The sequence below is a fragment of the Mobula birostris genome, chromosome 28 (assembly GCF_030028105.1).
Source record: "Mobula birostris isolate sMobBir1 chromosome 28, sMobBir1.hap1, whole genome shotgun sequence".
Lineage (NCBI taxonomy): Eukaryota > Metazoa > Chordata > Chondrichthyes > Myliobatiformes > Myliobatidae > Mobula > Mobula birostris.
This window is the reverse complement of record NC_092397.1, coordinates 2,534,672-2,562,301: the sequence shown is the minus strand read 5'-3', so window position 1 is coordinate 2,562,301 and position 27,630 is coordinate 2,534,672. Positions and strand designations below refer to the sequence as shown.

The 27,630-nt window shown below is 45.4% G+C and overlaps 1 protein-coding gene across 1 annotated transcript; it reads left to right on the top strand.

Annotated features, from left to right (window-relative positions):
- The first annotated feature begins 362 nt into the window (after window positions 1–362).
- On the top strand, window positions 363–27,032 carry LOC140188915 (probable G-protein coupled receptor 139). Its single transcript, XM_072245568.1, has 3 exons — window positions 363–446; window positions 22,680–22,815; window positions 26,131–27,032. Exons 1-3 carry the CDS (start codon window positions 363–365, stop codon window positions 27,030–27,032), a joined length of 1,122 nt encoding a protein of 373 aa, XP_072101669.1.
- Window positions 27,033–27,630: the final 598 nt, after the last annotated feature.

Genomic DNA, 27,630 nt, shown 5'->3' with positions numbered 1-27,630 from the left:
TTTCACAGCGAGAGGAGAAAATAACAACCAACTCACGAGTTTGCGATGTTAAATGTCCGTTGCGTCGTTTTCCTTCCGAGCTCTGTGCCCAGATATCTCAGGTCTCCGGGCTGACAACTTTAGATCTACCGACTCCCAGGACACACAGATATCCTGCCCAGACACCGACCTTCGATCCCCACCTTCTCCAGAGCCACGAAACCACGGACCTCCGAAGGCAAGCGATGCTCTTCGGCCGCGCCCTTGGCGTGCTGAATAACGGCCAGTCGTGAAACGTAGAGAGCGCTTCCCATTCCATTAAAGAACCGAAGTCAGCGTGCAACTCCAGGTCGAGGTATTCAAAAGAACATCGAAAGGGGAAAATGGAGATGTTAAAGATAAAAATAGAGCTGTTTTCTGAGATACAAGCTAAGCAGTCGCCGTTGGGCGAAATTGATTCTCCTAAGGTACGCCCTTTTCCGAACTCTGTACACTCAGCGTGGGATCTCTTCCCGTTGTTTGACAATGTCAGTGACGCCGATTGGCACCTCTGGCTGTTCACCCTTAACCTTGACAATATCCTGGAGCTGCACCTATACACGGTGGACCCTAGCAGCCGGGAGGCAACACACCATCCTGGTTTCTCTTTTGCCGCCACAGAATCTCCTGTCGGACCCCACTAACAACTGACTCCCCGTTCACTACCACACAGCCTGAAATTTCCCTTCTCCTGCGCTTCGGAGCTAGCCACAGTACCAGCGCTGCTTTTGTGCCCTGATGGGTCATCAAACCCACTAAAAGAGATATACTCGTTGCAGAGTGGAATGGCCACCATAACTTCTTAGCCTTCTTTTCAACTTAAAGATTTTTGTTGCATCGGTTACAGGCAAAAATCACCAATAGTGTCAGTGGACTCTAGTTGACTCTTTGAAGATCTTGTTTAAAACTGTGATGCTCTGACTTCGAAGAATTCAGATAGCAGGTCACAGGCTTAGGGTTGGTTGGTGGGAATAAAAGATGACGGCACTGATTGCCTTCGATACACCAAAGGCAAGCTGGATGATGCCTACATTGGCCACTGGATCCTGTCGTTTGTAAACTTGGGTGACGACAGTAGGAAAGAGGCGATGTGAGACAGGGACGTTACCGTGGTCAGGATCAGGGCTATATCCACGACAGTTATGTTCTTCTGAAACTGACCCCGAATGCACGGTTAGAATGCAAATTTTGTTCTTGGATGAGGAGCATGCCAGAGTCTTTCCCATATTCCAGGAGTATCACTCATCAGTCCTGGAATCGGTGCAGTGGCTCCACTGCAGCTGGGTGAGAATGGTTAACAGGAAACGCGATTACACACACAGAGTGTGGTTCTGCCATTGTGTCCTGTCCTGGGGCTGGGAAGGAGCTTTCGGTGGAACTGGAATTATGCTTCATTCCTGATCAGTCCACTGGGGGAACAGCACCCTGGTCGTGGAGAGTCCTGAGGGATTATGTTACTTTGGCAGTAGATATTGGTCCCTTTACCCACCAACACTGGAACGCACAGCTTCCGCCTACTCATCATGCAGAAGGTCACAATTGAGCTCCTGTGCAACCGTCATCTTATACAGCGTGATGCAGGGTCTGAATGGCATTCTCAAATATTGATCAATATTGACAGATCATTCCCGCTAAGATGTGAAATATAATTGCAATGGTACTTGAGTAAATTCATTTTCTTGGAGCTCAGGAAGGTAAAAGTGATTTTTGAGATTTTAAAGATTCACGGAGGTTATAGATGGATAATGGAAAACTGTTCTTTTTGAATCTAGAGGGCACAGGTCAGGCGATGCAGGTGGAGAGTCTAAGCAAGGCCAGCGGATACATAACAAACGGTGGAATGTAAAGAAGTACAGAAGGCCAGAGGGATCCTGGAAAGAACGAGGACTAATCTCAGAAGATAAGGACTTATTTCGGTCGGTCAATTAAGAATCGATGGACACTTAACGTTATTGGGTGAAGGTACTAAATGCCAGAGCGGGAAACTCAGAACTATTGAGACACAGGTCTGGCCAAATCTGAAGCATTGTGTGCAGTCTTGGTCATTAAAACCTATGGAGATACAGACACATCGACATGAAAATTAGGAGGAGGAATCTCCACTTTATTCTGTATTCTATTGTTGCACGGGGTATGGAATTGATTTGTATTTATAGATTGTACCTCAGTATAGTATGTCTTTACCCGTGGTCACTGGAAGACACAAATAGACTCCAATAATGTAAATTAATAATCGGTTGTATGCAAATGTATTGTGGGCCGATGGTCCAGTTTCGGACTCAATGATTTTGAAGTACTAATCCATCTAACCAGCTTCAATCAAACTGTCACTCTGTAGAATAAATAAGTATGAGCTGCAGGTAGTTTAATACAGTTGTGAAAAATGTAGTTTCAACAAAACGGCAGGTAAGTATATCCGAAAAATCAATGCCAGAGTTAGGGAACGAAATGCAACAAAAAAAAAAAAAAATGCATGGACCTCATACTCTCACACTGTACCAGAGACTGACAGGGACAGAATGAACCCCACACTCTCACACTGTACCAGAGACTGACAGGGACAGAATGAACACCCACTCAAACACTGTACCAGAGACTGACAGGGACAGATTGAACCCCACACTCTCACACTGTATCAGAGACTGACAGGGACAGAATGAACCCCACACTCTCACACTGTACCAGAGACTGACAGGGACAGAATGAACCCCACACTCTCACACTGTACCAGAGACTGACAGGGACAGAATGAACCCCACACTCTCACACTCTACCAGAGACTGACAGGCACAGAATGAACCTCACACTCTCACACTGTATCAGAGACTGACAGGGACAGAATGAACCCCACACACTCACACTGTACTTGAGACTGACAGGGACAGAATGAACCCCACACTCTCACACTGTACCAGAGACTGACAGGGACAGATTGAACCCCACACTCTCACACTGTACCAGAGACTGACAGGGACAGAATGAACCCCACACTCTCACACTGTACCAGAGACTGACAGGGACAGAATGAACCCCACACACTCACACTGTACCAGAGACTGACAGGGACAGAATAAACCCCACACTCTCACACTGTACCAGAGACTGACAGGGACAGAATGAACCTCACACTCTCACACTGTATCAGAGACTGACAGGGACAGAATGAACCCCACACACTCACACTGTACTTGAGACTGACAAATACAGAATGAAACCCACACTTTCACACTGTACCAGAGACTGACAGGGACAGAATGAACCCCACACTCTCACACTGTACCAGAGACTGACAGGGACAGAATGAACCCCACACTCTCACACTGTACCAGAGACTGACAGGTACAGAATGAACCCCACACTCTCAGACTGTACCAGAGACTGACAGGAACAGATTGAACCCCACACTCTCACACTGTACCAGAGACTGACAGGGACAGATTGAACCCCACACTCTCACACTGTACCAGAGACTGACAGGGACAGAATGAACCCCACACTCTCACACTGTACCAGAGACTGACAGGTACAGAATGAACCCCACACTCTCACACTGTACCAGAGACTGACAGGGACAGAATGAACCCCACACTCTCACACTGTACCAGAGACTGACAGGGACAGAATGAACCCCACACTCTCACACTGTACCAGAGACTGACAGGGACAGAATGAACCCCACACTCTCACACTGTACCAGAGACTGACAGGGACAGAATGAACCCCACACTCTCACACTGTACCAGAGACTGACAGGGACAGAATGAACCCCACACTCTCACACCGTACCAGAGACTGACAGGGACAGAATGAACCCCACACACTCACACTGTACCAGAGACTGACAGGGACAGAATGAACCCCACACTCTCACACTGTACCAGAGATTGACAGGGACAGAATGAACCTCACACTCTCACACTGTATCAGAGACTGACAGGGACAGAATGAACCCCACACACTCACACTGTACTTGAGACTGACAAATACAGAATGAAACCCACACTTTCACACTGTACCAGAGACTGACAGTGACAGAATGAACCCCACACTCTCACACTGTACCAGAGACTGACAGGGACAGAATGAACCCCACACTCTCACACTGTACCAGAGACTGACAGGGACAGAATGAACCCCACATACTCACAATGTACCAGAGACTGACAGGGACAGAATGAACCCCACACTCTCACACTGTACCAGAGACTGACAGGGACAGAATGAACCCCACACTCTCACACTGTACCAGAGACTGACAGGGACAGATTGAACCCCACACTCTCACACTGTACCAGAGACTGACAGGGACAGAATGAACCCCACACTCTCGCACTGTACCAGAGACTGACAGGGACAGAATGAACCCCACACTCTCACACTGTACCAGAGACTGACAGGGACAGAATGAACCCCACACACTCACACTGTACCAGAGACTGACAGGGACAGAATGAACCCCACACTCTCACACTGTACCAGAGACTGACAGGGACAGAATGAACCCCACACTCTCACACTGTACCAGAGACTGACAGGGACAGAATGAACCCCACACTCTCACACTGTACCAGAGACTGACAGGGACAGAATGAACCCCCACTCACACTGTACCAGAGACTGACAGGGACAGAATGAACCCCCACTCACACTGTACCAGAGACTGACAGGGACAGAGTGAACCCCCACTCACACTGTACCAGAGACTGACAGGGACAGAATGAACCCCACACTCCCATACTGTACCAGGGACGGACAGGTACAGAATGAACCCCACACTTTCACAGTGTACCAGAGACTGATAGGTACAGAGTGAACCCCATACACTTACAATGTACCAGAGACTGACAAATACAGAATGAACCCACACTCTCACACTGTACCAGAGACTGACAGGGACAGAATGAACCCCAGACTCTCACACTGTACCAGAGACAGACAGGGACAGAATGAATCCCACACTCTCACACTGTACCAGAGACTGACACGGCTAGAGTGAATCTCACACCCTCACACTGTACTAGAGACTGACAAATACAGAATGAACCCCACACTCTCACGCTGTACCAGAGACTGACTGGTACAGAATGAACCCAACACTCTAACATTGTACCAGAGAATGACAGGGATAGAATGAACCCCACATCCTCGCACTGTACCAGAGACTGACAGGGACAGAATGAACCCCAGACTCTCACACTGTACCAGAGACTGACAGGTACAGAGTGAACCCCACACTCTCACACTGTACCAGAGACTGACAGGTACAGAATGAACCCCACACTCTCACACTGTACCAGAGACTGACGGGTACAGAATGAACCCCACACACTCACAATGTACCAGAGACTGACAGGGACAGAATGAACCCCACACACTCACAATGTACCAGAGACTGACAAATACAGAATGAACCCCACACTCTCACACTGTACCAGAGACTGAAAGGGACAGAATGAACCCCACACACTCACAATGTACCAGAGACTGACAGGGACAGAATGAACCCCCACTCAAACTGTACCAGAGACTGACAGGGACAGAATGAACCCCGCACTCTCACACTGTACCAGAGACTGACAGGTACTGAATGAACCCCACACTTCCACACTGTACCAGACACTGACAGAGTCAGAGTGAACCCCACACTCTCACACTGTACCAGAGACTGATAGGTACAGAGTGAACCCTACACAGTTACAATGTAGCAGAAACTGACAAATACAGAATGAAACCACACTCTCACACTGTACGAGAGACTGACAGGTACAGAGTGAACTCCACACACTCACAATGTACCAGAGACTAATAGGGACGAATGAACGCCACACACTCACAATGTACCAGAGACTGACAGGGACCGAATGAACCCCAGACTCTCACACTGTACCAGAGACAGACAGGGACAGAATGAATCTCACACACTCACAATGTACCAGGGACTGACAAATACAAAATGAACCCCACACACTCACGCTGTACTTGAGACTGACGGGTACAGAATGAACCCCCACTCACACTGTACTAGAAATTGACAAATACAGAATGAGCCCCACACTTTCACACTCTACCAGAGACTGACAGGTACAGAATGAACCCCACACTCTCACACTGTACCAGAGACTGACAGGTACAGAATGAACCCCACACTCTCACATTCTACCAGAGACTGACAGGTACAGAATGAACCCCACATCCTCGCGCTGTACCAGGGACTGACAGGGACAGAGTGAACCCCATACACTCACAATGTACCAGAGACTGACAGGGGCAGAATGAACCCCACACACTCACAATGTACCAGAGACTGACAGGGACCGAATGAACCCCAGACTCTCACACTGTACCAGAGACAGACAGGGACAGAATGAATCTCACACACTCACAATGTACCAGAGACTGACAAATACAGAATGAACCCCACACTCTCACACTGTACCAGAGACTGACACGGACCGAATGAACCCCAGACTCTCACACTGTACCAGAGACAGACAGGGACAGAATGAATCTCACACACTCACAATGTACCAGAGACTGACAAATACAGAATGAACCCCACACTCTCACACTGTACCAGAGACTGACACGGACAGAATGAATCCCACACTCTCACACTGTACTTGAGACTGACAAATACAGAATGAAACCCACACTTTCACACTCTACCAGAGACTGACCGGTACAGAATGAATCCCCACTCACACTGCACCAGAGACTGATAGGTACAGAATGAATCCCACATCCTCGCACTGTACCAGAGACTGACAGGGACAGAGTGAACCCCACACACTCACAATGTACCAGAGACTGACAGAGACAGAGTGAACCCCAGACTCTCACACTGTACCAGAGACTGATAGGTACAGAATGAACCCCACATCCTCGCACTGTACCAGAGACTGACAGGTACAGAATGAACCCCACACTCTCACACTGTACCGGAGACTGACAGGTACAGAATGAACCCCACACCGTCGCACCGTACCAGAGACTGACAGGTAGAGAATGAACCCCACACCCTCGCACTGTACCAGAGTTTGGCAGGGACAGAATTAACCCCACACCCTCGCACCGTACCAGAGACTGACAGGGACAGAATGAAACCGACACGCTCACATTGTAGCAGAGACTGACAGGTACAGATTAAGCCCCACACCCTCGCACTGTACTAGACATTTTAAGATCGGAAGGTATGGAATGAACTATCCCCTTCTCCTTCTCCCTCCCCCTCTCCCTATCCCCCGCCGTGTGTGTGTGTGTGTGTGTGTGTGTGTGTGTGTGTGTGTGTGTGTGTGTGTGTGTGTGCCTGTTTGCGTGCACCGCTAGTAAGGAGTTGTAAAACTCAAGGGCAGTTCAAAATTAGAAACTGCTGGAACAGAAATTAGGTTCGGCTAGAGTTGGCCGAATCTGTTTAATGACGAATAATTCGCTAACATAAATGTAAAATCTATAAATGTAGGTGCTCCGGAACAAAGCTCAGTCATTGTAATTGAAGCCCAGTTCTACCTGATAAGTCACTGCTGAGGTAATGCCGAAGAGTTTTAATATATTAGTCTGCATTCGACCCAATATTTACAACAGAAAAACAGACACGATGTGCTGGAGGAGCTCAGGATGTCAGGCAGCATCTAACGAAAAGAGCACAGTATTCCTTCTACCGTGTTCCTCCAGCATTTTGTGTGTGTGTGTTGCTTGGATTTCCTGCGTCGGCAGTTTTTCTCTTGTTTGTGATTTATATCAGAGACTGGCATTAAATTAAAGCGTTTGTTCAAGTGACTAACAAAGAAAGTTAGTCAGTGGTATAAGAGTATCTCTGGAGACCGATCCTCTGTATAAATAAGGGCCGCTTTGAATGCATCAGCTCAACGTGCCTGCCGGGGCTGTGAATTCAGGAGCTTCAGAATTCACAGATTCACGCTGAAATGGTGTATCCAGTCATCTGGCGGATAGAAGACGTTTACTATCCTTTTATTTCAGCCTTTGGCATTCCTGGTAAGCCACAGGGCCAGGTGCCGTTGGCGGGAGTTGAAATGGGATTCCAATGTTGTGATTGTTCTGTCGTTGCTTTCCACTGTCATCTGTGCAGTCTCGGCGTTCCGCATTTCAGGAATGGAGTGTAAACACAGGGGCTGTCGATTCTGGGATGTTTGGATCTCTGTGCTTTTGGTCTTGTTGCAGCTGCACTGCATTTGTAAATTTTGTCTTTATACAGCCCGCGGAGATTATACCAATTGATTGTCTGCATTTGTGTGCGAGCGATTTTCCGAGATAGGTGCAACAATCAAACCAATGACTGGAAGCAACACTTTGGCAAATGCGAGGGGTTCTGTGTTTTAACATGAAACTGTTGTGGATTTTTATTCAATGGGTGCATTATGACTGAATATAAAGCTGTCGATGGACAACACAATGAACTTTTTGCTGAGCGAATTAAAGCAAACGACCTGATGCTTCATAGTTATCAATACTGTGAAATGTATTTTATTATGAGTTTGAGTACAGAGAGCAAATTAAGAACCTGGTGGCATGGTGCGAAGACAATAACCTATCCTTCAACGTCAGCAAGACGAAGGAACTGGTTGTTGACTTCAGAAGGAGTAGCGGACCTCACGACCCAATTTACATCGGTGGTGCGCAAGTGGAACAGGTCAAAAGCTTTAAGTCCTCGGGGTCAATATCACAAATGACCTGACTTGGTCAAACCAAGCAGAGTTCACTGCCAAGAAGGCCCGCCAACGCCTTTACTTCCTGAGAAAACTAAAGAAATTTTGCCTGCCCCCTAAAACCCTCACTAATTTTTATAGATGCACTGTAGAAAGCATTCTTCTAGGGTGCATCACAGCCTGGTATGGAAGTTGTCCTGTCCAAGACCGGAAGAAGCTGCAGGAGATCGTGGACACGGCGCAGCACATCACACAAACCAGTCTTCCGTCCTTGGACTCACTTTACACCGCACGCTGTCGGAGCAGTGCTGCCAGGATAATCAAGGACACAATCCACCCAGCCAACACACCTCTTGTCCCTCTTCCCTCCGGGAGAAGGCTCAGGAGCTTGAAGATCCATACGGCCAGATTTGGGAACAGCTTCTTTCCAACTGTGATAAGACTGCTGAACGGATCCTGACCCGGATCTGGGCCGTACCCTCCAAATATCCGGACCTGCCTCTCGGTTTTTTTGCACTACCTTACTTTCCTTTTTTTTTCTATTTTCTATTTATGATTTATAATTTAAATTTTAATATTTACTAACTTTTGCTATGTTAAATATTTTTAATATTTAATATTTGTAATCCAGGGAGCGGGAAGCGCAGAATCAAATATCGTTGTGATGATTGTACGTTCTAGTATCAATTGTTTGGCGGCAATAAAGTATAAAGTATATCGACATCTGGAGGAGGAGTAGAAGATGGCGGCGCGACGCAGTGCGCGCGGCCGCTCCGAATTATATCGCATTTGCGACGTAGGCTGCCGTGCACAATCCTGATTTGATGGAGACGGGCGTGAGAAGCTCGGAGGAACATCTGGAGAAACTTCTGAAATGCCCGGTTCGCTGCTGCTGCTACTGTGCGATCGAGAATCTCCAGAGGGGAAGGCCCCAAATCCTCGGCTTTGCCTATTGCCTGTTGCCGGGGTCGGGGTCAGAGCGTTCGGCAGAGATGGTGCTCGGTGCTCGGTGTCGGAGGGCTAGTTGGAGGCTCGAAGTTTTCAGACGGACTGATAGTCGGACTGTGGTCCGGTGCTTCCAGGATGCTGCACCGGCAAATTTGCGGCACTGGTAGTTCATGGCAGGGAGAGTTTCTCCCTTCTACCGTCTGCGTGAGATGATGGCACTTTTGAGAGACTTTGAGACATTTCTTACGTGCCCATCGTCTGTTCTTCATCAAATTATGGTATTGCTTTGCACTGTTGTAACTATATGTTATAATTACGTGGCTTTTTGTCAGTGTTTTTAGTTTTGGTTTGTCTTGTGTTTCCGTGATATCATTCTGGAGGAAGATATTGTATCATTTCTTAATGCCTGCATTACTAAATGACAATAAAAGAGGACTGCGCGTCCTCATAATCCGATCTAATCCAACCTGACACCGTTACAGATATCTGACTACGACACCGAGTTTGCTGCTGGACGTTGAGTTCCTCTCCATGTGCTTCACTGTGAAGATTCAGTGGGAGGTGTTATGTCTGTCTCTGAGATTGTGTCAGTCTGGGCTGTATCTGTTGGAATCAGTCATTGCTCTGCTGTAAAGTCAGAGAGGTGGCAAATGCTGGAATAGGAAACAAACTCGGGGAATACTGGAATCACTGAGCCCCAAGCAGCTTGTCTGGAAAGAGAAACCAGTTAACACTCGTGTCAGGGGTCTCTCTAAGAACAGTTCTGAGGAGAGATATTTTAACTATTGTTCCACTAATTCCGTTTCGCCTGGATGAGTGTTTCCAGCTTTTCCTGGTTTTGTTCCGTCCTTCGACTGTTCTGTCGCTGGCAGGGATCGCCATGGAAGTTGTTGATTGTTTAATGGAAGAATCCCGCCATCAGCGTTCACGTTTATTCATTTCATCCAGACGCCGGTAGAAATGTTCCATCCAGTATTGACTCTGATGAGGGAGTTGCCCAGTTTTAGGTTTCCGCTGCCATTACATTTTGGTCAACAGTGAGGAATCAGTATTGAAATCATATTGACTTTATTTTACTGTGTAAACTCTTTATCTGTCTCTGCCAGTTCTGCGCCCTCTCTCGACCTTTCCAACCCTAAATCCAACAATAAATTGGAAATATTATGAGATCCCCTCTAACTACTGCATTGGCTTCTGCTCAGTAATTTATTTTCTCAGCTTGCTGCTCCGTCTCTCTTCCAGCGAACTTGGTGGCGATTGTGATCCTGTCCCGGGGAAATTGCGGTCTCTCCAACTGTGTCACTCGCTACCTAGTGGGAATGGCAGCGGCCGATCTTTGGGTCGTTATCTCGGATCCGCTGCTGAGGTGGACTGTTCGGATTTATTTTCCCCGATCATTCCTCCGAATCACTCCTGTGTGCAGATTCGGTCTATGGCTGGTTTTTGCGAGCACTGCGACCTCAGTCTGGCTGACTGTCGCCTTCACCGTCGATCGATTTGTGGCTATTTGCTGTGAGAGGCTGAAAACAAAATATTGCACCGAGAGAACGGCGGCTGTGGTTATCGGGACAGTGAGTGTGCTGGCCTGTTTGGAGACTGTCCCCTGGGGCTTTGTATTCGGGCCTGGAGAAATAATTGATGGTGTTGCCTGGGATTGTGTTTATACACCGATCTACAAAACCTTTCCCGCATGGTTGATATTTGCGATAGCTCATCGCATTTTAGTTCCTTGTCTCCCATTCATTCTGATGTTGCTGTTCAACATTCTGACTGTCAGGCGGATTCTAGAGGCCAGTCGAGCCCGCAGGGGTCTCCGAGGACAAAAGAGTGGCGAGAATGACAAGGACTGGGAGATGGAGAACCGACGTAAATCCATCGTTTTACTCTTCAGCCTAACCGCCAGTTTCATACTGTTGTGGCTCACATACGTGGTATTCTTTATCTATAGACGAATTTCAATAAGTTTTGTCAATTCTCTCACGGATCCCCGTTACATCACAGACCACACATCGGAAATGCTGCAGATTCTCAGTTCCTGCACCAACACGTGTATTTACGCCCTGACTCAGAGCAAATTCCGAGAGGAACTAAAGAATGCGGTGACATACCCACTGAATCCGATTTTGAAATTCATGAAACGTTAGAAATAAGTATTGTTAAGTATTACAATTCATACGCTTTCATCCTCCCTGTTCTATACCCCACTTGTGGGTAAATGGAAGCAATGTGATGTACAGAGAAAATCTGCACATGCTTGAAATGCAAAACAACACAAAGAAAATCAGTTCTTGATGAAGGGTCTCGGCCCGAAACGTCGACTATTTACTCCTATCCGCACACAAAATGCTGGAGCAACTCAGCCGACTAAGCAGCATCTATGGAACTGAGGAAACTGTCGACGCTTCAGGCCGAGACCCTTCATCAGAGTCCTGTCAACTGTTTACTCTTTTTCATTCTGTGTGTGTTCCGTTAGAGTTGCAAAACGGCTGTTTCCCGCTGATTCTGATGGCATCACTGGGATCCTAGAGCAATCCCCGTTGCACCTCATGTCCCGCCATGCTAAATTGAAGCTTAGTTATTACAATGGGATAAGCGTCCTTTATCTAAGATTAGACAGGATTGGGAAAAGGAACTCAATTTGACTTTTATGACGGAGAATTGGATGCGGATTTTGAAGTTGGTTACCTCTTCTTCAATTTGTGCTAGCCATTCATTGATTCAATTTTAAATTGTACATCGTTATCATTTGACGAAGGAGAGACTTCCTAAAATCTTTTCTAATGTTGACAATTATTGTGATAAATGTAAAACTGAGATAGCTGCACTCACGCATACCTTTTGGTCTTGTTCTATATTGGAACAGTTCTGGAAGTCAGTTTTTTCAACAATTTCTAAAGCACTTAAAATTAACCTACAACCTAATAAATTAGATGTGCTTTTTGGAATAATTCTTCAAAATATTCATGGTATTTCTGTGTCTGACCAGCATGTTATTCCATTTGTTACATTGATAGCTAGCAGGGGCATTTTGTTGAAGTGGAAGGATACATCGGCTCCCACTTTGTCACAATGGTTCTCTCAAGTGATGCTATGTCTTAGTTTGGAAAAAATTAGAAGCCGAACCTTTGAACCTTTATTTGATTTTGAGAAAAGATGGGGCTCATTTGCTCGTTATTATCATTTGAGCTAATTGATAGATTTTCTTCCACGATCTAATTGTAAATTATGCGGTATATTTTCTTTTCTTGCTGGCGGTTTGATGTTTATTTTTAGAAGCTTTTTGTATGACGCATGACTCCGGGGTTGTACACCTAATGGGTTTTTTTTCTCACTTTTTTGTTATCACAATTTTTTTTTTCAATCTCTAAGATAATGTCTTTTTGAGACATTGTAAGTGTTGTTACTTCAATGTACTCGTGTTATTTCTTTTGTATAATATAACAATAAAAAGATTTGAAAAGAAAGAAATTGAAGCTTAGGGCGAGCCTGTTACCCTGCTTCCCGGTTCTGACAAAGCTGCCCCACCTTGGAGTATATTTTAGTCTGTATCAGCCACTCTTGCTGCCCTCATAACACATCCTTTCCTTCAACCTCTTTTTTCTCCTCCTTCTCTACCTGTAGGTTCTCCTTCATACCGCCTCCTTGAACCGTCTTCCTGTAAGAGAATTTTACTTTTACAATTGAAGACAAAGTACATTAGTGCACTAGTATCTCTGTGAGAGGTATAGAGATAGAGAAAGCGAGCGCGATCAGGAGACAGGCCAGGGCTGAGGGCGCGAAGGAGAGACAGAATAGGAGGTGGAAGAGAAAGCTTGCGTGAGGGAGAGCACGTGAGGGCAAGGACGCGAGGGAGAGGGTGCCATGGAGGTGACACTAGAGTGGGCGCATGGGAGAAGGCGTGAGGCAGAGGGTCCGATCGAGGGTGACATTGCCGAATTTGTGGTTCTCCTCCAACAGTGAGATCGGCTTGTTTAGTGGATGATAAGTATTATTTTGATTTCTGTACAGCTACTCCTGCAGACAATTTTTTTATATTTCTGTATTAAGTCGTACGAGTTCTATAACGCGTTTTAAACACGTGTGCAGTCTCCTTTGTTTGCAAATTCATATATTAAAACCCTAGGCGGAATCAAACAAGAACACTGAATGAAATTTAAAATAATTTTCTTTACAAAGAGGCCATCAGATAAGCTCATAAAATATACAGGAAATGGATGAATGTGAATCAAATGCAGGAAGAAACTTTAGTCGAGGGGGACACAGTCAGGAGTACATGTGGAAATGAGTGCGATAGCAGGATGGTGCTTTAGCACCATCATTCCCGGACCAAGGATGTCTCTGAGAAGGTACAGGACATTCTGAATGGGCAGGGTGAGCAGCCAGAAGTCGTGGTCCTTATTAGAACTCACAACAGACAGACAAGTTTCTGCAAAGAGAATTTAGGGCGTTGGGCAGAAATTTAAGAAGTAGGAACATTTGGGTGGTGATGTCCGTATTAATTCCGGTGTTCAATGCTTGTGAGGAAAGAGATGGTAAGGTTGTACAGTTCAATTGGCGGCTAACAACCTGGGGCAGGAGGGAGGGCATCAGCTAGATAGATCATTGGGATCTCTTCCAGGGTACGAGGGGCTGGTGCAGGAAGGACGGGTTACACCCGTACTGAAGCGGAGCTGATATTCCGACAGGGAATTTTGCTGGTGTTGCCCTGAAGAGCTAAAAAGTGGCATGCGGAGTTGGAGGGTGGGGAAGGCTTCGGGAACAGGAGCTACAGGTCCACAAGTCGCACTGAGCGGAAGGTAGAGACGAGGCCGAGGAAAGCCAAAAGAAAGTCAAGGTGGGGCCTCGTTAACGAGCACACTGGCACCTAAGGGCAGATGTGTGTTTATTTCAGGAAGGATGTAGAAGAGATAAGGCAGACGTACTTAGGACCTGGATTTGCACATGGCACGGTGAGTCAGCCATTACAGAGACCTAGCTGAGAATAGAGCAAGACTAGTAGCTAAACATTCCAGGATCCAGATGATTTAGACAGTCCAGAGCCGATCTTACTGGTTAAGCCCATGTCTGACATATGGGAACCAGAGATAGAATGAAGATACAGAATGAACACTTTACATTCATTGGTATTCGATAAGGAGAAGGAGATAGAGGAAAGCGAGATCAAGGAAGGGGGTATGGTGATATTCCGAGACGTTTTGATACTAAGGAGAAGGTGCTGTTTGGATTTTCAAAGAGTAATAAACTGGTCAATCCCTTGGTGGATTTAGTCCATTGGGGAGCACAGACCACATACAGGTAAACATGCTGTTTAAACCGATATCATGGATAACAGATACACACACAGTGAGCTGAGGGGAACTGTTCCTGCACTGTACTGTTCACTGTTCATTAGTCAATGATTTGAGGCCCAAGTGGGCGAAGGGTCAAAGGGGCATGGGATTTAACTTCTACTCTAACTGAGGGTATCAGAGGGTTCAAAGAACCGGACAGGCACTGCAGAGGAACTAATCTGCCGAGCTGTGGGAAGAGAGTGGGGAATGGGACAGTGGGAATATTGTACCAGGAGCTATGACAGACTTGATGGTTTAAATGGTGTACCCCATTTTACAGTGATCCTGTGCCCACCAATGACATCAAAACTCAGTCTAGTCTGTAATTCATGGACGCCATCAATCACTTCCCTCCCACTGGACATCTTTCCGGATGTAACGGAGTGTAAATAAAGGAAAAACTTGAGATGTTGTGTGCTTCAATTTCCAAAGGGTTTTGTAATGACAGCAGGAGAAAGACGAACAGAAAGGTAGGCAGGTTATGGAAAGTTGTGAAAACCATTTCCCCAAAATTGACAGGGATACTTCCTGTAGAGGCTGGATACTGGAAAACTTTACCAACATTTACATCCTGTACTATGTAGGTTTGTAGCAGATTTAAAGTATCTTCTAAAAGTTTGACAAACTTCCGTAGATGTACAGTGGAGAATATCCTGACTGGTTGCATTATGGTCTGGTATGGAAACATCAATGCCATCGAATGGAATAGCTAGTGACAAGGTTTGGATGCAGCCAGTCCATCACAGGTAAAGTCGGCCGCACCACTGAGTACTGTCACAGGAAAGCAGCATCCATCACCAAGGACACCATCATCTAGGTGATGCTCGCTTCTCGATACTGTCTTCAAGAAGGAAAGCTGTTGGAAAAGATTCTTAGAGATAGGATCTCTGGGCATTTAGAGAATCATGGTCTGATCAGGGACAGTCAGCATGGCTTTGTGAAGGGCAGATCGTGTCTAACAAGCCTGATAGAGTTCTTTGAGAAGGTGACCAGGCATATAGATGAGGGTAGTGCAGTGGATGTGATCTACATGGATTTTAGTAAGGCATTTGACAAGGTTCCACACGGTAGGCTTATTCAGAAAGTCAGAACGAATGGGATCCAGGGAAGTTTGGCCAGGTGGATTCAGAACTGGCTTGCCTGCAGAAGGCAGAGAGTGGTGGTGGAGGGAGTACATTCAGATTGGAGGATTGTGACTAGTGGTCTCCCATAAGGATCTGTTCTGGGACCTCTACTTTTCGTGTTTTTTATTAACGACCTGGATGTTGGGGTAGAGGGGTGGGTTGGCAAGTTTGCAGACAACACAAAGGTTGGTTGTGTTGTAGATAGTGTAGGGCATTGTCAAAGATTGCAGAGAGACATTGATAGGATGCAGAAGTGGGCTGAGAAGTGGCAAATGGAGTTCAACCCGGAGAAGTGTGAGATGGTACATTTTGGAAGGACAAACTCCAAGACAGAGTACAAAGGAAATGGCAGGATACTTGGTAGTGTGGAGGAGCAGAGGGATCTGGGGGTACAAGTCCACGGATCCCTGAAAGTTGCCTCACAGGTGGATAGGGTAGTGAAGAAAGCTTATGAGGTGTTAGCTTTCATAAGTCGAGCGATAGAGTTTAAGAGTCGCGATGTAATGATGCAGCTTTATAAAACTCTGGTTAGGCCACACTTGGAGTACTGTGTCCAGTTCTGGTCGTCTCACTATAGGAAGGATGAGGAAGCATTGGAAAAGGTACAGAGGAGATTTACCAGGGTGCTGCCTGGTTTAGAGAGTATGCATTATGGCTTTACTCTTTGGAGAGAAGGAGGATGAGAGGAGACATAATAGAGGTGTACAAGATAATAAGAGGAATAGATAGAGTGGATAGCCAGTGCCTCTTCCCCAGGGCACCACTGCTCAATACAAGAGGACATGGCTTTAAGGTAAGGGGTGGGAAGTTCAAGGGGGATATTAGAGGAAGGTTTTCTACTCAGAGAGTGGTTGGTGCGTGGAATGCACTGCCTGAGTCAGTGGTGGAGGCAGATACACTCGTGAAGTTTACTGGACAGGTATATGGAGGAATTTAATTTGGGGGCTTATATGGGAGGCAGGGTTTGAGGGTCGGCACAACATTGTGGGCCGAAGGGCCTGCACTGTGCTGTACTATTCAATGTTCAATGTTCAGTGAGTTACAGGAGCCTCAGGTCCCACAGCACCAGGTCCGGAATAGCGGTTATCCCTCAACGCTCAGGTTTTTGAAGCAGAGGGGATAATTTCACCCACCGCAACAATGAACTTACGTTCAGGGACTGAACAACTCATGTTCTTGATATTTACTTCGCATTTATTATCGTTTTGTTTTTTTTTAATTTACACAATATGTTGCCTTTGCTGTCTTTGTACATGGGTGTTTTTTCCGTCTCAGTTGTTTTTCATTGATCCGTTGAGTTTCTTTGTATTTACTGTGTTTTCCCTCAAGAAAATGTACCTCAGTGTGGTAGACGGTGACTCATATGTACTTTGACAATGAATTTACTTTAAACACTGCACTTCACAGAACATGTCTTGTGAGAACATGTGGTGTAAGATAGGATATTTCTCTTTGGATGGAAGCGGGATAACAGGTGTCATGAAAGAGATGTACACGATTACAGGAGGCATAAATCGAGTGGACAGCCAGAAAATTTTTCCCAAGGTGGATGTGGCTATAACGGGGGGTGGGGGGGGGACGACATAATTTTAAGGTGTTTGGAAGAAAGCACAGGGGAGATGTCTGCGGTTAATTTTTAAACACAGAAGATGTGTGGAATTCGCAGCTGTGGTGCCGGTAGAGGCAGCTGCATTAGGGACATTTTAGAGACCTTGCGTCAAGAATGCAGCTTGCAATTGATTTATTTCAGTGGAAGACCATTTTGATAACAGTTATCCCCAAAAAAGGACATGATCTTGGGGGAATTTCCTGAACTAAGCACAAGCTAAAGATCATCTAACGCCTTGTACTTTTTCCTCCGCTCCCCCAGCTTATTACTCTGAAATTAACTACTGTTTCCACTACAGATGAAAGGACCTCGACGGTTTATTCTTTACCATAGATGCTGACTGGCTTGCTGAGTTTATGCGGCATTCTGTGTGTGCTCGAAGCCCATGAGAACGACTATGAGCTTGGGACACATGTCACCTGTGAGTGTTATTTAAAGACAAGTGGTTCAGAATTCGATCTGTTTCTGTGAGGGGGAAAGAAAAAGATGCATGATCTGAGAACATTGGGTGATGAGAGATGTTGCAAACGCAGTCAAAAAGGAAAAGGAACTATATGGAAAGTTTATGAAGCAGAAGGTAGACAAGAAGGTAGGAGTATTGCGGGGAAGGCAAATGAGTTGATGGCGTGGATTGACACGTGGAGTTATGACGTTATAGCAACTAGTCAAACTTGGCTACAGGAGGGTCAGGGCTGACAGCTTAATAGTCCAGGGTTCCGATATTTCAGACGTGATAGAGGCAGAGGAATGAGAGGTGGGGGAGTAGCATTGCTTGTCAGGGAAAATGTTACAGCAGTGCTCAGGCAGGACAGATTAGGGGGCTTGTCTACTGAGTCCTTATGGGTGGAGCTGAGAAACAGGAAAGGTATGGCCACATTAGTTGGGTTGTATTATAGACCACCCAATAGTCAGCGAGAACTGGAGGAGCAAATCTGCAGAGAGATAGCAGGCAACTGCAGGAAACATAAAGTTGTAGTGGTAGGTGATTTTAATTTTCCATACATTGATTGGGACTCCCATACTGTTAGAGGTCTAGACGGTTTAGAGTTTGTAAAATGTGTTCAGGAAAGTTTTCTAAATCAATATATAGAGGTACCAACTAGAGAGGATGCAATATTAGATCTCCTATTAGGAAACGAGTTAGGACAAGTGACGGAAGTGTGTGTAGGGCAGCACTTCGGTTCCAGTGATCGTAACACCAATAGTTTCAACTTGATCATGGATAAAGATAGATCTGGTCCTAGGGTTGAGGTTCTAAACTGGAAGAAGACCAAATTTGAAGAAATGATACCTATACCCGGCTGAAAGCCCAATATGAATGAATATACTAATAGTAGCCAGAGGGTGGTGAATCTGTGGAATTTGTTGCCACGGGCGGCAGTGGAAGCCAAGTCATTGGGTGTATTTAAGGCAGAGATTGATAGGTATCTGAGTAGCCAGGGCATCAAAGTTATGATGAGAAGGCGGGGGAGTGGGACTAAATGGGAGAATGGATCAGCTCATGATAAAATGGCAGAGCAGATTCGATGGGCCGAACGGCCGACTTCTGCTCATTTGTCTTATGGTGTTATCCGTCTTGTGTCACTTTGCTTTCCTTGGAGCAGAGGATGGCAAGAGTGATGTTTGAGATTTCAAAAAGTCGTGAAGGTCACAGGTGGTTGAATAATAGGAATTTTTTCCATTTATATATGGAGGTTTCACATCCCTACCGAAATGAGGCAATTCAAGCCAGGGATAGATAAAATACGTGGAAACTGAAGAAACACGGAAGGCCAGAGCAACCCTGGAAAGCATGTGGACAGATCTCCGAAGATAGAGCCTTAGTTCAGTTGGTCATCTCACATATGGATGGACACGGGCCTTTGTTCGGTGAAGGTACTGAATACCAGCGCAGGCAGCTCTGCTGGAACTCTAGAAGAACCACTAGGACCACACATAAAGTGCTGTGTACAGTCCCGGTCATTACACCACAGGGACATACCGACACCACAACATTAAAATTAGGAGAAGGACTCCCCTCTCTGATGTGCAAGCACAATTCTCCATTCAATAATAGACAAGAATTCATTAGAACCTCAACTACATATCCCCAACCCATGGTAAACGTTCACCCCTTTATTTGTCAAGTACCCACAAACCGCTGTCGGAAAGATATTCAAATCTATGCTCCCATCTCCCTGAAGGGAAATAAGTTGCAAAGACACAGGAATCATTAAGAAATCACCCTGAAATTACGTACCACGGGTCAAACTTGTGCGCATGCGCCGGTCTTGCATGCCGCCTGTTACCGCCTTTCCGATCAGTATTCGTACTTTTTTCTTCTTACTTTTTAACTTACGTTATTTTTTTGTATTTTTTTCACGGTAACACGCCGAAACTGCACCCTCTCTAACATGCTGGTAGAGGGAGTTTTATTTGGGTTTTTAGCGCTGGAAATGGTTACATCCCGACACGTCTCGTTAGCGGGACAGAAGCATGGTCGCATTGTTTATTCCAGGGACCAGCTGCTTGCGCTTATGCCGGCTGGTTTAGCGAGCAGAGCGGCGGACACCCCTGCTGAAATCTGGAGGAAAACACACAGAGGATGCAGAGGGGGATCACAAAGGCGAGGAAAGAGGACCGGGTCGAGACAACAGAGACTTATGGAGAAGAGGAGTTCGGTGGGTAATAAAATGGACGAGTTCACGGCGCTAGCCAGGCGTCAGGGAACATTTCGGGAGTGCAGTGTTATGTGTTTTATTGGAACGGGGCTGCACGAGGACATACCCGATCAAAACTTCTCCATGGACGGCTCCCAGACCGTTCGGGCTGACCGGAAGTGCACTGAGAGCGGTAAGCGTGAAGGAGTTGGGTGCTTGCTGTTCTGGTTAACAACGGATAGTGCAATCCGGGTCATATTACGATCGAGGAACGTGTTTGCAGACCGGATATTGAACTTTTTACTGTTGGACTTCGGCCACATTCCACCGAGAGACAACACTGGACGGAGCGGGAGGTCGTTCCTGCCTGTGGCCATCGAACTTGCAGCTCCTCCAGTGGAGGGTCAGACACCCTGAGCCAATAGACTGGTCCTGGACTTATTTCCATCTGGCATAGTTTGCATTTTGTTGTTTGATTGTTTGTGGTTTTTGTATTGCTATATTTATGCTCTATTCTTGGTTGGTGCGGCTGTAACAAACCCTAATTTCCTTCGGGATCAATAAAGTATATCTATCTATCTATCTACCTACCTATCCATTAATGACAACATTCATCACATTGTTATGAGACTAGCACTATACGATGAACTACTGGCCTCACAATCTGTTACCTAAAGATCTTGCACCTTACAATTTACCTTTCTCTGCAGCTGTTGTACTTTATTTGTTACTGTTTCAACTTGTACCACCACAATACACTGTATTAGTTTTTTAACTTAGTATGCTAACACACCAACAGGAGGGGAGGCCTGTCCAGATCTGATATTCTGATTCTGCAACATCCGAGGGAGAATTTTGAGTAAGGAAGTTGTTGAGACTTCAAGAACAAGTGATCATAACATAGTTAATCTCGAAGTACTGTGGCGGAGTATATCAGTAAAAACCAAAGTCATTAAATTTAATTTCAGTAAGACAAGGTTTGTGCAGATGCAGCAAAGACCTCAGAAGGCAAACTGAAAGAAACTACTTGACGTTGAGTCAGTTGAGGAACAATGGCATCGATTTAACAGGAAATACACACAGTATAGGAAATGTTCATACGCAAGGTCAGCAGAAGCCAAAAAACAATAGATCAACCATATTGATGAACAAAAATACATAAAAATATATTGAAGAAAAGACTTATATAAGGAATACAGAAAATATGTAATGTATTTTAACCATAGGACATATGAAAATACGAAAGTTATAGTCCAGTGCGAAATTCCGATTGTCAAAGGCAGGTTGAGAAAGATATTGCTGGTAATGCCAAGAATGACCCCAAGAGATTTTGTCAATACTTCAGTCTTAAAGGAAGTAGGAAGTTAAGTGTATTAGTAATAACAGTGGGGTATTATATTATGCAGAGGAGAATATTGCGGACCCTCTTAACTCTTATTTTGCCGAAGTGTTCACCTGCAATGATGTTAACAATATGCCAGTAAATGTAGAGAAAAATATAGTTGCTTAAAATGACTCAGAGATCTTACAAAGTGAGGTCTTGCTTCAGCTGAAAAGGTTGAATGCTAATAAATCTTAGTGTCAGACAACGCGCAGGGGCAAAGCATACCCGGCGGCTCATCCAGTAATACAACGTGGGTAGAACTCAGGAATAAGAAAGGTGCAATCATTGTGATGGGATTATAGTGTCGGACTCCCAATAGCCAGTGAGAGAGATCAACGGATATGTCGACAAGTTATGGAGTGATGTAAAATAATAGAGTAGCTGTAGTGGGTGAATAATCTGCCCAGAATGACTGGGATTCTATTAAAGCCTGAGGCTTGAATGGGACATTATTTGTTAGGTGCCTTCGCGAATGTTTCCAGAAAGAGTATGTAGATGGTCCTCCAGGAAGTGGGACATCCTTGACTTAGTCTTGGGGACTGAGTCGTCTGAGACGATTGGATTCTCCTTGGGAAAAAAAAATAACGATTATAAGTTCGGAGGTTTTCAGATAGTTATTGATAAGGATAAGACCGGACATAAAGGAGGCCGAATGCAAATTTGCAAAAGGCAAATTACATCAGTCTGGCCTCCGTTAATAGATGGATAATTGGTCAACAGCAATGTAATCTGTAAATGTAGCTACACAGGGGCGAAGCTCAATCTTTGTAATTACCGACCTCATTGCCACCAGAGGCACTGCTGATGTATTGTCCAGGAATTTTGATGCGTTTGTCTTCAATGGAACATATGTTTATATCAGAGACAATGGTGTTGAATAAAAGTGTTTGTTCAAGTAACTCACTGGGAAAGTTAGTCAACGGTATAACAGTATCTCTCGAGACTGATCCTCTGTGTTAAATAGGGCCGCTTTGAATGCATCAGCTCAAAGTGTCTGCAGGAGCAACAGAACTCACAGATTCTCACTGAAATGGTGTATCCAGCTATCTGGCGGATCCGAGAAGTTTACTATCCTTTTATTTCAGCCTTTGGAATGCTCGGTATGCCGCGGAGTCAGCTACCATTGGGGGGGGGGGGAGCGGGGGGAATGATATTTAATTCCAATGTTGTGATTGTTTCTGTCGCTGTCACAATCCGAGTATTTGGCATTGCAGGATTGCAATGGAAACACCGGGACTCTGGACTCTGGATCTGAGAAAACAAACCGCTGCAGGAATTTAGCAAATCCGCCAACATCGGTGGGACTGAGAAGGCCAGGCGGCATTGTTAAAGCGATTTGTGATCAATAATAGGAAGTTCGGGTCTCTGTGTTTTTGGTCTTGTTGCAGCTGCACTGCATTTGCAAATATTGTGTTTATACAGCCCTCGCAGATTATACCAGTTGATCTCTTCCTAGAGATGCTGCCTGGCCTGCTGCGTTCACCAGCAACTTTTATGTTTGTTGCTTGAATTTCCAGCATCTGCAGAATTCCTGTTGTTATACCAGTTGATTGTGTGAATTTGTACGTGAGCGATTGTTTGATTTAGGTGCAAGAATCAAGCCATCGACTGGTAGTCACACTTTAGCAAATGTCAGGAGTTCCGTGTGGTGGTGCGGAAATGGTGGTGATATTTAGTAAATGTGTGCGTTATGACTGAATATAAAGCAGTTGATGGAGAACACACTGAACTCGATGGCGAGTCGATTCACAGGACCAACATGATGCTTTACAGTTATCAATACTGTGAAATGTATTCTATTATACCTACATCTGGCACCGTCACAAACATCTGACTACGGCACCGAGCTTGCGCTGGACTTTGAATGCCTCTCCCCTGCTTCCCGGTGATGGATTCAGTGCGAGGCGTCATTTCGGTCTGTGACGTTGTGTCAGACTGCGCTGCATCTGTTGGATCAGTCGAAGTTCTATTGTTACTGAGGTGAAATTATATTAATAGCAAAAGGATAGTGGGGGATAAAATTGGTCCCTCAGAGAATCAGAGAATCAGAGTGGACAGCTATGTGTGGAGCCAAAAGAGATGGGGGAGATTCTGAGCAATTTCTTTTCTTCGGTATTCACTAAGGAGAAGGATATTCAATTGTGTAAGATAAGGGAAACAGGTAGGGAAGTTATGCAAACTATGATGATTAAAGAAGAGGAGGTACTGGCGCTTTTAAGGAATATAAAAGTGGATACGTCTCCAGGTCCTGACAGAATATTCTCTAGGACCTTGAGGGAAGTTAGTGTGGAAATAGCAGGGGCTCTGACAGAAATATTTCAAATGTCATGAGAAACGGGGATGGTGCTGGAGGATTGGCGTATTGCTCATGTTGTTCCTTTGTTTAAAAAGGGTTCTAAGAGTAAACCTAGCAATTATCGGCCTGTGAGTTTGACGTCAGTGGTGGGTAAGTTAATGGAAAGTATTCTGAGAGATAGTATATATAATTATCTGGATAGACAGGGTCTGATTAGGAACAGTCAACATGGATTTGTGCGTGGAAGGTCATGTTTGACGAATCTTATTGAATTTTTTGAAGAGGTTACTCGGAAAGTTGATGAGGGTAAAGCGGTTGATGTTGTCTATATGGACTTCAGTAAGGCTTTTGACAAGGTTCCACACGGAAGGTTGGTTAGGAAGGTTCAATCGTTAGCTATTAATATAGAAGTAGTAAAATGGATTCAGCAGTGGCTGGATGGGAGACGCCAGAGAGTAGTGGTGGATAGCTGTGTGTCAGATTGGAAGCGGGTGACTAGTGGTGTGCCTCAGGGATCTGTACTGGGTCCAATGTTGTTTGTCATATACATTAATGATCTGGATGATGGGGTGGTAAATTGGATGAGTAAGTATGCAGATGATACTAAAATAGGTGGAGTTCTGGATAATGAAGTAGGTTTTCAAAGCTTGCAGAGAGATTTAGGCCATTTAGAAGAGTGGGATGAAAGATGGCAGATGGCGTTTAATGCTGATAAATATGAGGTGCTACATTTTGGTAGGTCTAATCAAAATAGGACATACATGGTAAATGGTAAGGCATTGAAGAATGCTGTAGAACAGAGGGATCTAGGAATAATGGTGCATAGTTCCCTGAAGGTGGAATCTCATGTGGATAGGGTGGTGAAGAAAGCTTTTGGTACGCTGGCCTTTATAAATCAGAGCATTGAGCGTAGGAGTTGGGACGTAATGTTGAAATTGTACAAGACATTGGAGTATTGTGTACAGTTTTGGTCACCGAATTATAGGAAAGATGTCAACAAAATAGAGAGAGTACAGAGAAGATTTACTAGAATGTTACCTGTGTTTCAGCACCTAAGTTACAGAGAAAGGTTGAACAAATTGGGTCTTTATTCTTTGGAACGTAGAAGGTTGAGTGGGGACTTGATAGAGGTATTTAAAATTATGAGGGGGATAGATAGAGTTGACGTGGATAGGCTTTTTCCATTGAGAGTGGGGGAGATTCAAACAAGAGGACATGAGTTGACAGTTAAAGGGCAAAAGTTTAGGGGTAACATGAGGGGGAACTTCTTTACTCAGAGAGTGGTGGCTGTGTGGAACGAGCTCCCAGCAGAAGTGGTTGAGGCAGGTTCGATGTTGTCGTTTAAAGTTAAATTGGATAGATATATGGACAGGAAAGGAATGGAGGATTATGGGCTGAGTGCAGGTCGGTGGGACTAGGTGAGAATAAGAGTTCGGCTCGGACTAGAAGGGCCGAGACGGCTTGTTTCCGTGCTGTAATTGATATATGGTTATATGGGGTTATATATAGGAGGTAAATACCGGAATAGAAAAAAAAAACGGGGAATGCTGGAATCACTCAGCCCCAAACAGTTTGCATGGAAAGAGAAACCAATTAACACTCGTGTCAGGGGTCTCTCTGAGAACAGTTCTGAGGAGAGATATTTTAACTGTTTTTCCACATATTCTGTTTTGCCTGGATGAGTGTTTCCAACATTGCCTGTCTTGTTCCGTTCTTCGGCTGTTCTGTGCCTGACAGGGAGCCGCATGCAATCTGATAATAGTCTATTGGAAGTCTCCCACTATCAGCATCCTGGTTTGTTCATTTCATCAAGTCCTGACGCAGAAAACGTTGGCAGAAAATGTTCCATCCAGTATTGATTCTGAGATGGTAGTTACTCAGTTTTAGCTTTCCGCTGACTCTTCACTTTTCGGTCATCAGCGAGGAATCCTTATTCAGATCATGTTGAATTTATTTTACTGTGTAACCTCCTGTCTCTCTCCACCAGTTCCGCGGCCTCTCTCAGCCTTTGCACCGCTAAATACAAAAATAAAATGTAATATTACAGGATCCCCTCAAACTGCTGTATGGGCTTCTGCTCAGTATTTTGTCAACTTGATGTTCCCTGTCTCCCTTCCAGCGAACGTGGTGGCGATTGTGATCCTGTCCCGGGGAAAGTGCGGTGTCTCCAAATGTGTCACCCGCTACCTGGTGGGAATGGCCGCGGCCGATCTTCTGGTCGTTATCATGAATCCGCTGCTAAGGATGACTGCTGGGATTTATTTTCCCGGATCATTCCTGCAAATCACTCATGTGTGCAAAGTCAGTCTATGGTTGGTTTTTGCGAGCACTGCGGCCTCAGTCTGGCTGACTGTCGCTTTCACCGTCGATCGATTTGTGGCTATTTGCTGTGAGAGGCTGAAAACAAAATATTGCACCGAGAGAACGGCGGCTGTGGTTATCGGGACAGTGAGTGTGCTGGCCTGTTTGGAGACTGTCCCCTGGGGCTTTGTATTCGGACCTCGGGAAATAATTGATGGTGTTCCCTGGTATTGTGATCCCACATCGAGCTTCACAAACTCCCCCTCATGGGCTGCATTTGAGCTGTTTCACCGCATTTTAAACCCTTGTGTCCCATTCATTCTGATGTTACTGCTCAATACTCTGACTGTCAGGCGGATTCTCGCGGCCAGTCGAGCCCGCAGGGGGCTCCGGGGACGAAAGGATGGAGAGAATGACAAGGACCGGGAGATGGAGAACCGACGCAAATCCATCGTTTTGCTCTTCAGCATAACCGGTAGCTTCATATTGTTGTGGGGAACAACAGTGGTATTTTCTATCTATAGACGGATTTCAATGAGATTAATTGATTTTGTCACGGATCCCCGTTTCATCATACAACAGACTTCGGTAATGCTGCAGATTCTAAGTTCTTGCACCAACACGTGTATTTACGCCCTGAGTCAGAGCAAATTCCGAGAGGAACTGAAGAATGCGGTGAAATACCCACTGAATCGGATTTTGAAACTCATGAAACGTTAGAAATAAATGCTCTAAAGTGGTACATTTCAGCTGCCTTCCCATTCTTTATCCCTACTTGTGGAAACAATATGATGAACAGAGTTTCAAAGCAAACACGAGAAAATGTGCAGATGCTGGAAAAAACAACATACACAAATTCAGATCCCGAGGAAGTGTCACGCCCCGAAAAGTCGACTGCTTACACTTTTCCACACACGGGATACCGGAGGAACTTAGCAGTCCAGGCAGCATGTGTGGAAAAGAGTCAACTGTCGACGTTTTGGGGCCGAACATTCATCAGAGTCCTGTCAACTGTTTACTCGTTTCCGTGTTGCCTTGGAGTTACAAAACTGCTGTTTACAGCTGACGCCGACGGCATCACTGACCTCACCGTCCCAGACAGACAAAATCTGTTAACCTGTTAGCCTGCAGCTTGAGCCGAACCTGTTAGCCCTGTTTCCCGGTTCTGACAAATCTCCCTGATCGTGAGTATATCAAGCACGCCTGCTCCCGTCATACCCCATCCTTTCCTTCACCCTCTCTTTCTCCTACTTGTCGGTCCTCCTGCTCTGTGCCACCTTGAAATATCATTCTGTGATTTTAACGCTTATCACAGTTG